The sequence below is a fragment of the Cygnus atratus genome, chromosome 1 (assembly GCF_013377495.2).
Source record: "Cygnus atratus isolate AKBS03 ecotype Queensland, Australia chromosome 1, CAtr_DNAZoo_HiC_assembly, whole genome shotgun sequence".
NCBI classification, from domain to species: Eukaryota; Metazoa; Chordata; class Aves; order Anseriformes; family Anatidae; genus Cygnus; species Cygnus atratus.
The window spans coordinates 67,246,375-67,260,607 of NC_066362.1; the positions used below are offsets into that span (position 1 = coordinate 67,246,375).

At 39.2% G+C, this 14,233-nt stretch overlaps 1 protein-coding gene across 5 annotated transcripts in view; it reads left to right on the forward strand.

The window, feature by feature from the left end:
• The window catches only part of PTPRO (protein tyrosine phosphatase receptor type O), a 152,455-nt gene that overhangs the window by 101,896 nt on the left and 36,326 nt on the right, over positions 1 to 14,233 (forward strand). For all 5 annotated transcript variants that reach the window (XM_050716714.1, XM_035550809.2, XM_035550811.2 and 2 more), the window contains 5 exons: positions 792 to 991; positions 3,378 to 3,498; positions 5,999 to 6,192; positions 8,493 to 8,604; positions 13,860 to 14,011. In XM_050716714.1, the coding sequence (XP_050572671.1) occupies positions 792 to 991; positions 3,378 to 3,498; positions 5,999 to 6,192; positions 8,493 to 8,604; positions 13,860 to 14,011 (779 nt within the window). The remainder of the gene's footprint in view (positions 1 to 791; positions 992 to 3,377; positions 3,499 to 5,998; positions 6,193 to 8,492; positions 8,605 to 13,859; positions 14,012 to 14,233) is intronic.

The following is a 14,233-nucleotide window of genomic DNA, read 5'->3' on the forward strand; positions in this document are numbered from 1 at the left end:
CAGTTTGGATTGTCAAATATTATAGGCTGATCTTACACAAAATTCTTGCTCCGGCATTTGTTTTATTTTCTCAATAAACTTAAAGTACTGTTAGAATTGTGTGGAGAAAAGGAAGAATGTCAAGGAGAGAGCTGTCAAAAGTGTCACTTAAAACTGAAAAGAAAAGCTCACAATTGTCATGAAATTTGACCAAGTCTAGCTAAAGTTATTTTCCAAATTGCTATTTTATATATATATTATATATATATTTATATATTTTTATATATGTTTATATATATATATATATATATATATATATATAATATATATTTAAACAAGTGCTTCAAATAGCCTGATGGAGAATGAGGTTTTTCACTGTGGTAATCTCTGTGAACTTAATTTTCACACTTCAGGGACATTGTGCACTTGGGTATTTTAGTGGGTGTAGAAGGGGAAAAAAAAAAGTGTGCTTATCTTTATTTGTCATGGATCTGTACATTATTGGATATCACTGGTTTTGAAACATTCCATTGGAGCACAACTGATATTGCTGGGTGGTTTCTGGTAAGCAACAGAGAATACTGTAATCAAATTTTCAAAACACTTATGTTTCTCTTGTCATCTCCTGCTCTGCTGCAAGTGAAATGGCAGTGACTGCAGGCTGTTTCCCATCTTTGCTTTGTGGAGATGGACAGCCATCAGTCCAGCCTCATCCCTAGTAGTAAGTAATCTTGTGAAAGAAGGATGTTTTAATATGAGTGCCTTAAATGTGTAGAGTGGTTTGCTCACACATGCTTTTTGGCATGTCCCAGGCCCCACAGGTGAATGGATAGAAGAGCTCACGGAAAAGCCCCAGCACGTGACAGTGACAGTGCTCAGCTCCACTACTGCCCTGACATCCTGGACAGCCTCACAAGAGAGTGGTGGCAACAGCACAATTGTGTCTGTGGTCTCCCTGACATGTCAGAAGCAAAAGGAAAGTCAAAGGCTTGAAAAACATTACTGCACAGAGGTAAGAGGCAGAGGGTGGAGCCTGTTCAAGTACAGGAAAAAATTGCTTATCATCCTGTTGTTTGTTATCACAATGCCCAGGGCCCCATCAAGCTAAGGGCTGCAGAGCACAGTGGGAGATGCTGTCTTGCAGAGTAAAGAGAGTTACAGAGTGGAGGGCAGAGCACAGCATACAGGAATGACAGCATGCACTAAACCATGTTAGTGTTAAAACTGTATTTCTGCTGCACTGGCTGTGTCCAATTCTTTGTTCAAGCTTTTGAGTTATGTTATACCCTTCGAGACATGGTTGTGGCAGTGAGAAATGGTGCAATATCATAATAACACTTAGGCATATGCTACAATCATGTTTGTTAAGAAAAGTTATCACGTTCATGATTATCATTTGACTTGCATAAATTGTTTCTTAGATTTCCTACATATGAATACAGAACCTGAGCCTAAACTTTCTGGAAGTTAGGGTTCATCAGAAGTCATCTTTCCTTTTCAATCACAAAAGAGATTTAAAAACTAGGGAGTAAATAATAATCCAGACCACCTGTGATATAGATGGGCAATTCTTTAGGGCTGCCATATGGGACATGTTTATGATGATCAGGTGTCCTGAAACCCAAAATAAGGCAGTTTTATATTACCTGAAACCCATGGTGAGTGCAACCCCAGGTCAGGTCCTATGATTCTGATGGATCAGTGCCACATGGCTTCAATTAGAAAGAGGTTTTAGTCCACATCTGTTCCCTTCCCATGATGCTGACAAGTTGCTTTTCTGAGCAGCGCGACAACTTCTGTCTAACTCCTTAAGCATGTGTGACTAAGGAGCCCGAAAATGGCTGCAGTGTTGCCATGTACTGCACCCTCAGCACACCCACAGGAATGGGAGAACAGAGCCAGTGCTCCCTGTGAATCTCCACCTCCTTCAACTTTGTGATTAGCCTGATAAATTACTTAGTACAGGGAGTTCTGCATCCTTTAAAAATCTATTTTTATATGGATCTTTGTCAAAATATATTGTCTTATTTCAAGAATAGCCAGGCACTTGCACATTGGGAAGTGTCTTTTGAAGACAATTTGAGAATTGTTTCTCAGAACCAGTTTGTAATCTCCTTGAGTTATATTCCTTCCATTTATTAAAAATGCATTCATCTAATCAGGAAGCAAAACAATATAATAGATGATTATAAGCCATGGATAGCAAGTATATACATATATGATTAAAGTAAATACTACAGGATTCATCTACAAACTCAAATGCAAACACCTAGAGCCAGTCTGTGAATAAACAAGATATCTGTAAAAGTAAATGTGTTCACTGAAAGTAGGTGAAAGGTCTACGTAGTTATTTGTTTCTTTTTATCACTATGGATATTCATACTGCCTCTAATCAAATTTTATCATATTATTATACCTGGGATTATTAATGGCTGTTGGTTTGAATTCTCCTTGACAAGCTGAAAAGGGCAAAATTTAGTGCAGAGTTCTATTCGTTTCTACAATCATGCATGAATTAAGTGATTAGCTCTTGAAAGCAGCTGTTAAAGACAAATTCCATTCCTCGCTAAACCTGTGCTTACACTGATGTATTTATGTGCATCACAGTAAATCAAATGTGACTGTGATATAGATTGTGGAAATGTTGCAGAGAAAATATTAGTAGGAAATATCAGCCTGCAGTCCTAGAAGGAGTGCATGACATCTCTTCCTCAAAGCTCCTAGCTCCTAGCTGTCTCTTCAGAAGAGTTTTCATACTGTACCAGACCAGGGATCACCTGGTTAGGTACTCTTACTCTAGCTCTGGCCAATACCTGGGGTGCCACAGCAGCAGTTTGAATGCCAGTGTTTCAATCAGAAAAGAAAAATCAGAAGGTCTCTTCATCAGTTTTTGTAGTGCTGTGCAAAAGAGGCAAAAGAGAGTAATTCCTCCCTGATTTCAGCATTCGGTCATTTGACACTTGCATTTAGAAGACAGATTTCCCGTAACACTGCCTGTTCACATAGCTGCAGATGAATTGGATGTCTGATGAAAAACCTCAGGCTTTTATTGAAAATACACTGTCTAAATACTCTAGCCTGGATAATATCACCTGTATATGGATAATATAGCCTGAATATTTCAATAAGCCTTGGCACTAGGAGAGAGTGGCTCAAATGGGTCTGTGGTGTCACAGCAGACCTTCCACAGCAACATAAGTGTGATTTTCTGAGCCAGATCATTTGTGAATCCAGTCCTGACCACAGTCAGAGTTTTGTCATTTTGGGCTTAATTGAATAGGGTTTTAGCCACTGGCACATCATGCCTTCAGTTAACTGAAGCAGTTCAACTACAGCCTCAATATTCTTTTAACTGACCAAGTAAATACTTCACATCTAATGTGTTCCCACACTATTAGGTGAATTCAAGCAGAAGCCTCATTGAGAATCTTGTTCCTGGTGCCCAGTACCAAGTTGTGGTTTACTTACAGAAAGGACCATTGGTTGGACCACCTTCTGATCCTGTTACATTTTCCATTGGTAAGTCCTGTATTTACTGTTTGAAATGTTCCCCTTTTTTTCCCTTTTTCCCTTTTTTTTCCCTTTTTCCCTTTTTTTCCCTTTTTCCCTTTTTTTTCCCTTTTTCCCTTTTTTTCCCTTTTTCCCTTTTTTTTCCCTTTTTCCCTTTTTTTCCCTTTTCCCCTTTTTTTCCCTTTTCCCTAATATACGTAGTATATTTATTGAGCTGTGAAGCCCATGAAGGAGTACAAACAAAATTGTCATGTTGGTTATTTCAAATGTAATGAACTCTTATTGAGAGTATTTGTTTTTCTTGTGTTGTCTAGCTCATTAACAAGGTGGGGAAAAGCTCCTTTGGCGAGAGATGGATATTTCATATTTAGACAATAGATTATTACAAAACCTAACTAGACAACAATTATGGATTCACATACACAGGACCCTATGTAAGGAACTATCTTCACTTTTGGCCACATATATGTTCATCTCTAACAGTGCTTGTGCTCTGTCATTTAGGGTGGGAGTCACGTCACTTAGGTGTGGCCAGCCTAAGCTGCAGGTAGTCTGTGACCAGTTGAGAAGTGTGGGCACCTCCTAGAGGGGAATCACTCCTACTGTCTCATGAAATGTATGAGATTGCTGTTAAGACATTTGTAGCAAATGTGCTTTATGAAGAATGTAATGTGATCCAGTCTGAAGGCCATGGTGCTAAAAGTCAAGAGAACTGGATTATCTTCTCCAGTACTATGACCATCACCAAACCTGATTTGAGTTAAGCCATGTATCTCAGTGTTCTCTGCTTGGAGATTTGAAGATAAAAAGAACCCTCTAAGAATGAGAGTGACATTTTCAAGAATGTGGTTTCATGACCTACATGCAGAGCTTCTCTCCCCGTGCCTGTAATTCAAGATTCCATCAAGCTCCTAACTAAAGAGTGACTTAGGATAGGGTTTAGTATCTTTTAGCTGCAGTGTCATTTATTTTTTTAAGGTTATCACTTTAACAAAATGTAATGAGAAAGGGCAAAGACAAAGATCCAGAGTATAGAATTACATTTACAGAGAAATATTTAACCTTTAGTCTCCCAGCTTCTCCTTTTGACAAATGGTTTGCCTTGTGGGAGAGCAGGTGGCTGAAAATTAGAGATCTTCAGTATTTGTCACTCTACTTCTTCTCTGTGTTCTGGGGAAGAAAGCAAAGGAGAAAACAAGCAAACAAAGTTAACCTGTTAAGAGGTGAATTCTGTAAATAAAAGTAGATATGTGGACTAGTAAATATGGTGAGAGCCTTTCCATTCTAGGCAATCTGCTCAAGTATTTACATAAGCTGGGTTCAAACAAAATTTTGAAAAGATAGTACGATATAGTTCAGTAAACAAAACAAAAAAGGTAAGTTAGTAAATATATAACCTTATTATTAAAAACTGTACCATTGAACATTTTTTAGAAAAGCTTTGGATTTTATTTCTCCCTGTATTTACTTCAGAAATCTGTAAATTTCTATTTTCATTTGGGAAAGTGAAACCATATATTCCCAAAATAAATAAGTTTCCTCATTTTCTCCACTTCTCTGCCTCATCACAATCATGAACAGTTCTTATTCAACTAGAAATGGTAATCAATTTCTAAATAGAGTGTGTCATAGGTTTCTAATTATAAAGAGGATATTTTATGAAGTAAAAAAACAGTTGTATGAGTTTTCATTTCATTACAGGATATTGAATTTGATATTAAAATAGTAGAAATGCAAAACAAACTGTTCTGTGAAATTATCAGTGATGGTTAATGATGAATGAAGCGGAAATACAGTAAAATATACTTTAAAAGTATTCAGTTCTGCATGTATTTATCATAACCTTCACTTTAACTCTGTGAGTATTAACAGTTTATGGAAAGGAAAAAAAAAAGATCAAGTAAATGGCAACCGATTTTTGAAAGGAAATGCAATCACATGCCAACATGGGCTGAAGTAATCTGGGTGTTCTTGACTTTGACCCTGCATGCAATAGTTGGGGCTCTGCAACCCCAGCAAATGCTAGCAAAGTACTTATTTAAGTAGCCTCACTGAAGTCATGAAAAATGATTGCTTTCTAGACAAGTAAGGGCTGCAGAACTTGACCCTTATTTGACATATTTCAAATCATTTTACTTCTCTTTCCCAGTTTCATCATCTGTGAGGCAAGAATAGCAATTCATGACAGCACCTCTAGGTTCCCCAGGGAAGGAAGGACAGACATAAAAACTGTTTTCTTCTTGTGGCCTTTATTTTCCAAAGTATTGTGGCTTTTGATGCTTTTGTTTTTGAGAATTCAACCTGAAATATCTCCTAAACAGCCTGATTTTCAAAGTCAATGGAAGCCTCTAGTCATTTTGGAAAAAGTAGACATAAGAAACAAGGAAGTTGTTAGGAATTCAAATCAGGAACAAATCAGAAACAGACAGAACTTGGTTAATGAAAGATTTTTTTTTTAAGTGTAATTAATAACAAAAAAACATTACTAACCGCGATTTCTGGTTTGCAGTGCCCACTGGAATAAAGGATCTGACACTTTACCCTTTGGGACCTACTGCTGTAGTTCTGAGCTGGAATAGACCTTTTCTTGGCGTGTTCAGGAAGTATGTTGTAGAAATGTTTTACTTCAACCCATCAACGATGACCTCTGAGTGGACAACCTACTATGAAATTGCAGCAACCATCTCCCTAACTGCCTCCGTGGTAAAGTGACCATTACTGACTATTGCTTTCTCATGCATATGTGATGCTGGCACATTGGGGCTTTTCCTTGTCCAGCCTTTCCCCCATGAATATGTATATATGCCTTTAAAACTGGAACATTTTTTTCCAGGCAAAGTAGAGAAAATGTCCAGGATGCTAGAGGCATTTACTTTCCTAAAGTAGGGGAATGCAGCTGAATGATACTAGAAGTTAAGCAGAATAGGAGGTAGAAGATGAGCCTCTCTTTTGTTGACAAATGGGCCTGTTCAGCAATTCCAGAGGCAGCTTCAGTTTGTGGGTCAGTTTGTCAGTCAAGGCTTTAACCAATTCCAGCATCTCCTCAGGGGGAGTAGTCCAAAGCCTTATCTGCATAATGAATATTGATAATATGGATCTGGAGCTTGCAGGCTAGACTTGCAGTGAGCTATCTGGAGCGCGTAGCTGCAGAGATGCTCTTGTGAAAACAGCCTTCATATTTTTGAAGATGCAAAGACATACACCAGCTTTTCACCTAGGCACAGATCATTTTCTAGAAGAACATGCACACAAATCTTTGCAAGATTGAGTATTCAACAGAAATTCCATGAAATTTTCCTCTTACTTTCCATATTTTTCTAGAGCAGGTGAACAGGTTTTATTCAGACTTTGCCATTGCACAAGACAGTGAGCAGTTTTAGCTGAAATTAGTTGTTATGAGTATGCAAAAAGGATAGCAATAACTTTTGCAGCTTGTAAGAGCCATAGTCATTTACCGTAATTCATTTGTATAATACTATTTGTGTAGTAATTTCGGCTACAGTGGCTTAACAGTAATTGGGTACGTGAGTGTAAATCTAGCACATAAATCTCCAAGGAAATTAAAAACAAAAATAACTTACCAAAGGAGTAATTAATATCTTGTAATCATGACGCAGCACAATTAGATTAATACCTGAGTGATCCAAGTCATCTTCAAAATAATACCATCTTCCAGAGTAAATGTGGTTCATTAGAAAATGACATGATATTGCCCATTACCATTGCAAATCCTGTTCGTGGAAGCTAAGGGAAGTTGGCTTCCTTTTCAACTCCTTTGAATTTTTTAAAAGAGTTACCCTGAATTAGAGAAGGAGCATCTTCCCATTGTGTTATGGCATTTAACATATAAGTAAGTATTGCTGAACTTTTACTTGGGATCACTAGCAGTGCTCGAGAATCCCACCTGTCCCACAGTTTTCCATACGGTCAGTAAATCATTTGATATCTCTGATAGTGAACTCTGAAGCAACAGTGCCAAGCCCAGTGAGGAGGCAGGGGATCATAAATCAAGCTGATAGCTTAGATAAAAAAACAATTTCCTGAAGGGGTTATCACTTGGTCAGGAGTGTTGGAACTGAATCGGCCTTTCAGTCCATTTAGTTGCTTCATTTATTTTTTACTCTGAAGATTATTTTAATGTTATCAAAACAATGTTGGTATTACCAATATTACATCAGGAGCATGTCAGAAGAAGACCAAGCAGCTTCAAGGTCTCGGTGTTAATTGGATATAATTGTTTCTAAAAATCATAATGAGAATAAGCATCAAACCCTGTATGTGGGTTGCCTTGTAGCATCTGAAAAAAAGACCACTGCAAACAGCAGAGATTTGTGAAAAAGCAGTTTCTAAGTTGTTGAATTTTTTTTGTTCTTATTTCCTATTTGCTTTTATTTTGAATTACAAAATATCATTAGGATTTTCATATAAATAATTTTTTTCTGTGCTGGCATTGGAAGTATTTGAATTTTAACTTAAATAACACATGATATTGCAATATAAAATACATTGTATTTTATACTTCATATCTCATTTGTATTTATATATATAATTTGTCTCATTTATGTCATATTTCATATTTCATTTATAATAAATGATAATACAATATGAAATACACTTCAAAAATCTGAAAAGAAAAAAGAAGTCCTTTGAAGTGATGACATCTGAGTCAAAAACATTGTTTCTAGTTTGCCTTGAAAGTCCATTTAATCAAAAAAGAAGAACCCATGTTTCAATGGGAGGTTCCCATGGTGGGTAGACCTGTGACCATGTGCCCGTGGATAAGCAGCAGTGCTATCACAACCATGTTCGGTCTCACTGCACAGATTTTTGAATAAATCCAAATGCCACAGTACAGTGGTTACCACTGGAGCAAGAAGTGCTTCCTTAGTAAAATGGTGCCATATGTGGGCACTAGGTTTATAAACATTGTCTCATTTTATAAGTCATGTCTTGTGCTGGTGAATTTTCTGCTGAGCTGCTCTTTGTCTTTTCTTGCTCTGCAGAGAATAGCTAACCTGTTGCCTGCTTGGTATTATAATTTCCGGGTCACCATGGTGACCTGGGGGGACCCAGAGCTGAGCTGCTGTGACAGCTCCACCATCAGCTTCATTACAGGTAAGCAGCCCTCTGAAAAGACTGTGGAAATGATGCCAGGAGCAGGAGTGCTGAAAAAGTCTAACTTGGATGCTATGTTTCACCAGCAGATACTTGCAAGTTAGGGTATTTAATAGCTAAGGGGGTTTTGTTCTTGTTTGTGTTTTAAGGAAGGCTCTGATGACTGCTTTGGTATATATAATTTTCCTGTGCAAAGCACAGTGTTAACTGCTTTGTTCCAGTCTTCTTTCAGCTGAAGGCATGGCTCCAGAGAGAGCCAGTGATCCTGCTTGTCTTCTATGACACTGTACGTTTTACCCACTGAGAAGTTTATAGATAACAAACCTCCAAATTCACGTTATTTGTTTAATATTGTGAAAAAATCCATATATTTACACTGTTTCCAAATGTTTTTCTCCCCTTTCCTCCTCCCAGTAATCCACAGATCACACCGTGACTGTGGCAGCTTAGCTAACAAGGAGTAGAGTTCTGTGCCCTTAACGCAGATCGAGGCAGGTAGTATGTTTAGCAGCATATTTTTCTTGTGCTCCAATCTTGCCCTTCCTGCTGGGTGCATTTTGTTTGCACACCATGAGGAGAGAAGGGTGCTTCTGTGACCAAGGCATCACACCTGTGCTTGGTATGTTGATGTTGTGAAGCTGCGGTGCTGACCATCTTTATTGTCCACAATATAGATTCTCAGCTGAAGCAAATTGATACAACCCCACTGATAGCCCTCTCCCAGCTGGGACCGGTTTTGCATTTAGCGCACTCCCTGTCTTCTGTCAGACAGTTTGGGCTCAAGTCTTCAATATGTAAAATGAATGCTGTTCCCTCTCTGGCTAATCCAAGACCTCCTGTAAGCTCATTGCCAAGTGTTTCTAGCATCCAGGCTGCTTAAGTCAAGGCTCACTATCGAACCGTTTTGCTTTTACCACCATGTAGCTCACCTTGCAGAAGTACAGCTGATTGAAAGCAGTAAATAATTCAGATGTGCTATGAGAGGAAATAAATATGACTCACTCTTCTTTTCCAGCTATAGAAATCACATTATGAGGGAAATCAGGCTATGATTTCCAGCTACTCCCTCCTAAACAGATACTAGCCTAGACACAGATTTTCTGTTTGGTAAAAGTCTCAGAGGATGTAACTGGGGAAGGGAACTGAATACAACCCCTTTGTATTGATGATTAATATAGTTCCTGTGCCTGACAGAACCATGAAGGAAAAATGATCACTGTGTTGGTTGAGTCCTAGCTCTCCTGAAGTCAGCTGAAACCTCCCATCCTGAAATACCTGATCCCAAGCTATACTGGGACAAATCCTGGTGCTTGCTCTGTCTATCAGAAACTCGCAGCACCCACTGGGGCCCTATGACAAGTCTTCAGTGACATGCACTGTCCTTTGGCATCAGTCATCTTTTCTGTTTCACTCTAAGGAAGTAATTTTCCAGATGGCTGGCTGCTGTATGTAGGGGGAAATGTCTTTTCCAAATGATTTGGATACCAGGTTCAGCATTTTAGAGTGGAAATGTTCCAGCGGGGCCCTCACACTTTATGTCATGTCTTTAGAAACCTGCAGCAAAACTTAGGAAGATGAAGGTTATTCTAAAATATAAGGATTCATCAGGATCATTTTGTATCTCTGTATGGGGAAAGGACTTTTACTGCTATCAGATGAAAAATGTATCAGTTTCTTACCTTGCAGACATAGACAAAATCAGAAATGGATGAAGATACCAGATAATATCATTCATTTGTGATTAGCAAAACCCCTTTTCAGAAAAATCATCTGGTCTTACATTGAAAATATCCAGAGGGGGAGAGGCCACCAATCCCCTTGAAAGTTGTATTTAATTTCTCTTATTATCAAAGGTTTATCTTTTGCTGTTTATCTGAATTTTCCTATTTTTAATATCTAGTCTATGATTCTTTTTACACTTTTCACTTATTAACTGAAGAGCCACAAATCTTTTTTTTTTTTTTAAACCTTTGCACTGAATTTAGCTTCACTCTTTTCTGTTGATAAATTGCATCCATTGAGCTCTTCAGGTGCTCTCTCAGTAAGATATTTTCTCATGCTGCTTTTTTTTCCCCAACTCTGCCTTGCTAATTTTTACTGTCTTTACCAAAGTACATGAAAACCTGCACCTAAAATTGTAGTACCAGCCTGCTGAATGCTCCCAAAGAGGCAAAATCAGCTCTCTATTCAATGCTCTCCTGTTTGTGCATCTCAGTGATTACATTTTCTATGGCTTCACACTGGAGGTCTGTGTGATTTGCTTCTATTTTGTCCCTTCTAAATCCTTCCTAGAGTAACTACTTTCCAGAACATACCATCTGAGAAGTGCTGCCTGCATTCCTTTTTCCTAAAGATTTGACTTTGCACCTGGCAGTCCCAAATACATTTTGTTTGAACAGGCCCAGTGTAGGGGCCAACAATTCAAACCACAGCCCTGTCCAGATCCTCTCCTCTGCCAGTCGCTGTGCTACTTGCGTGGTTCATCAGCTGTGCTTTTAATTATAGAGTATTGATAAAAATGTTGAATACCAGTAAGCCAGATTTTAAGGGAAGAATCCTGATAAATAAATCCAGATTGATCAAATGACAAGGACTTATCAAAATACAATCACCATTGAATGTGAGCATTAAATACTCTCCTGCCCTCTGATTACCTTATTAGTTGAATACTCTTCATTTTTATCCTGGGACTACTGTCAGGCTAACTTGCCAGACAGAGGCATGCCAATTTTTCATGTCTGCAGATTTGAAATGTTTATCCCCAGTAGATGCACTTTTACACTGTTTCAAGTTGTGTGGAGACTGCAAAGTTCTTTACCACCCTCAGCCTGTTTCTTTCCAGAGCGGGGGCAAGCAGATGTTTTTATGGAGCACTTGGTCCCTTTCTGCATCATTCTGAATAACACTACCTCCTCTGCACAGCCTGAGAAGGTTGCCAAGAATTTAGAAAAGAAAAAAAAAAAAAAAGGCCAAAACTAAACTTTAAAATACTAAATAGCAGGTTTTGCGATCTTCTTGACAGTACACCATCTGTCAGTTCTTCTGTGTATTGCTGGGAAGCTAACCTCTGTACCTGGAACATAAGCCTGATTTTTAAAACACAGCAGAAGGATCACCTGGGAGTTTGGGACCACACCTTGCAGCAAGCTCAGGGCAGACAAACCATTTCCCTAGCGCAGAATCCCACTGCTCACGTGGAGCCTATAGCTAGGCAGGGGCCTTACAGAACCACAGTACCTGGAATAAAGAGTATTAGAAGAGACTGGGTGATGTATAGCTCTCTCCCACACCAACTGTTTTGATGTCTCCAGAAGAGTGGGGAGGGAGGCCTGGGGGCCCCAGGCTGCTAGTAAGTAAACACTTGCCAGAAACAGCATTTGCTCTCTCAGGCTCCTGCAGGAACAGTTGCCTGATGTTGTATTAACACAGGGAGAAACTGTGGCACTGCTGGTGTTGCTGTGGTGACTAATGAGTTTTTAATGCCACCTGCTGTAAACAGCTGGATTTAAAGCAATCATAAGAAAGGGCACTTTAGACCACCAACATTTTTGTTTACTATGAGAATGCTTTTAGCTTTGGAGAAGCAAAAAAAAATGGAAAGAAAGGCAGGCAGACTGTCAGTGTTGCTGAGTACAACCGCATCTGTCCTTACTGTGAAGCTCTGTTCTTTCAGTCCAGTGGATGCTTTCAGCTGTCGCTTCTGCCAGACAGGCAATGAGCTGTAATTTCCTACAGTCTTTCTGTGCCACTCAGCTCCCAGTGGACAATGGTGCCAAGGGAGTTGGGCACATCAGTCCTGGCCAGTAGTCTCATTTCGTATACCCTGCAGGTTCTGTTGCTAAATATCTAAGACTTTGAGCTACGTGAGCTTTAGGAGGGCAAGCATGTCATCCATATCTAGGTATGTTAGGAAATTAGTAGTAGTATATAAGATTCATGCTGGTAGTGACCTTAGATTGTAAAGAATACGCAGTCCATGATAGGGATGGTCTGGAAACTGTAGAAATTAAAAGAAATATTGCTTTAAAGATTTTACAATAAATGTCTGCTTCCTCTCAACACCATTAAAGAGCGTTCTCAAGATGAATTTGAGAGGAGGGTCTTACTAAACGTTTCTAAATGGCTCTAAATTGTTCATGCATTGCATTTTCTGCCTTTCTCAGTAACTACTTCAGTAAATCTCTGTTCTCTGACAACTGTCTCAGTGTAAAAGTCAGAAGCCTTCTTGAAAGCAGCAGTGACACCTTGTGGTCCCGTCGATCAGTCCCCTGCTCCCAGCCCATCCTGCCTTCCTGTGGCTGCTGGCACCCAGGGCTCTGCCAGAGAGCAGGGCAATGGCTGTCTCTGCAATTAATAGAGAGAAGCATCTCCAGGGGGAAATTCTCTTCCTCCCGTTAAATACTTACTTTAGCAGGAAAGCTCTGGAGGTTGTATGGTTGTCTTTCTCCTTTGGCTTCACAGGGAACCAAAATTTTGCTGGCCTGATTGCAGTTTCAGGGAGTGACCCACCATAAGCCAGGCCTTAGAACAGGCTCACAGGGTTGTGGTGGGGCGTACAGAGGAAGAGGAGGCACAACAGCTACTTTGCCTACTACCTAATGACATAGTCAAAAAGTTGCCGAATGCCTGTAGACTAGACACTTAATGCTTAGATGGCTGTCAGCTGACTGCTGCCTTCTCTGGTGGTGGGACTTTCACACTGGGAGCAAAGGGAGCCAAAACTTTTCATGCAAAAAGATGTTCTTTGGCGAAGTGCAGGTTTGGAACATTTCCTCCTAGGAAGATGCAAACTCAGTGAAGAGGTATTTATTTTTTTCCCATGGAAAAACTATCCAAATTATTCAGTGTGACAATTCTTATTTATTTCTCATTGAATATCACTGTTTTTCAGTGCTGTAACACAGTGAAGCAATATCTGAGGCTTTTAATTTGACTTTGAATTCCATTTATAGATGTTAAATCAAAAAGTGGTCTGTATCAGTCACTAGCTTCATGCTTTTTTTTTTTTCTTAACTGAAAGACTGCAAACAAAAATATACTCCTGTTCCAAACATTCCTAAAGGAAAATGCTATTTTTCAGTTCTTTCAGTTACTACTCAGGTGCCTGCATAAAATGCAGATGACTTTACTAATATGTTTCTGCTCTCTTCGTGACGCTCTCTTCCCAACGGTATCCTTTGGCAGAAGTTTATTATTGGACTTGGTAATCAGTTGTGCCAGAGCCTGTCTGTAATATATTTGTCCTCCTCCTTCAGCACCAGTGGCACCCGAGATTACCTCGATAGAATATTACAACCACCTTTTGTACGTCACTTGGACCTATGGAGGAGACGGTACTGACCTCTCTCATTCCAGGATGCTGCATTGGATGGTCATTGCAGAGGGGAAGAAAAAAATCAAGAAGAGCGTAAGTGTGACTGGGAAAACTGTCGTTCTCTTACTGTTTTGTTTTGTTTTGTTTTTCCTCAGTTGATAATTTCATATTACACAGTTTGAGCAAGATTGATAGAAGCCTGGTCAGTTGAAGTTATTTCATAGTGTGAACATGCACTTCTAAAGACTCAAGTTCTCAAAATAGCCAGTAGGCAAAATGCTTCTGTTGTGATCCTACACAAATTTTGATGATTTA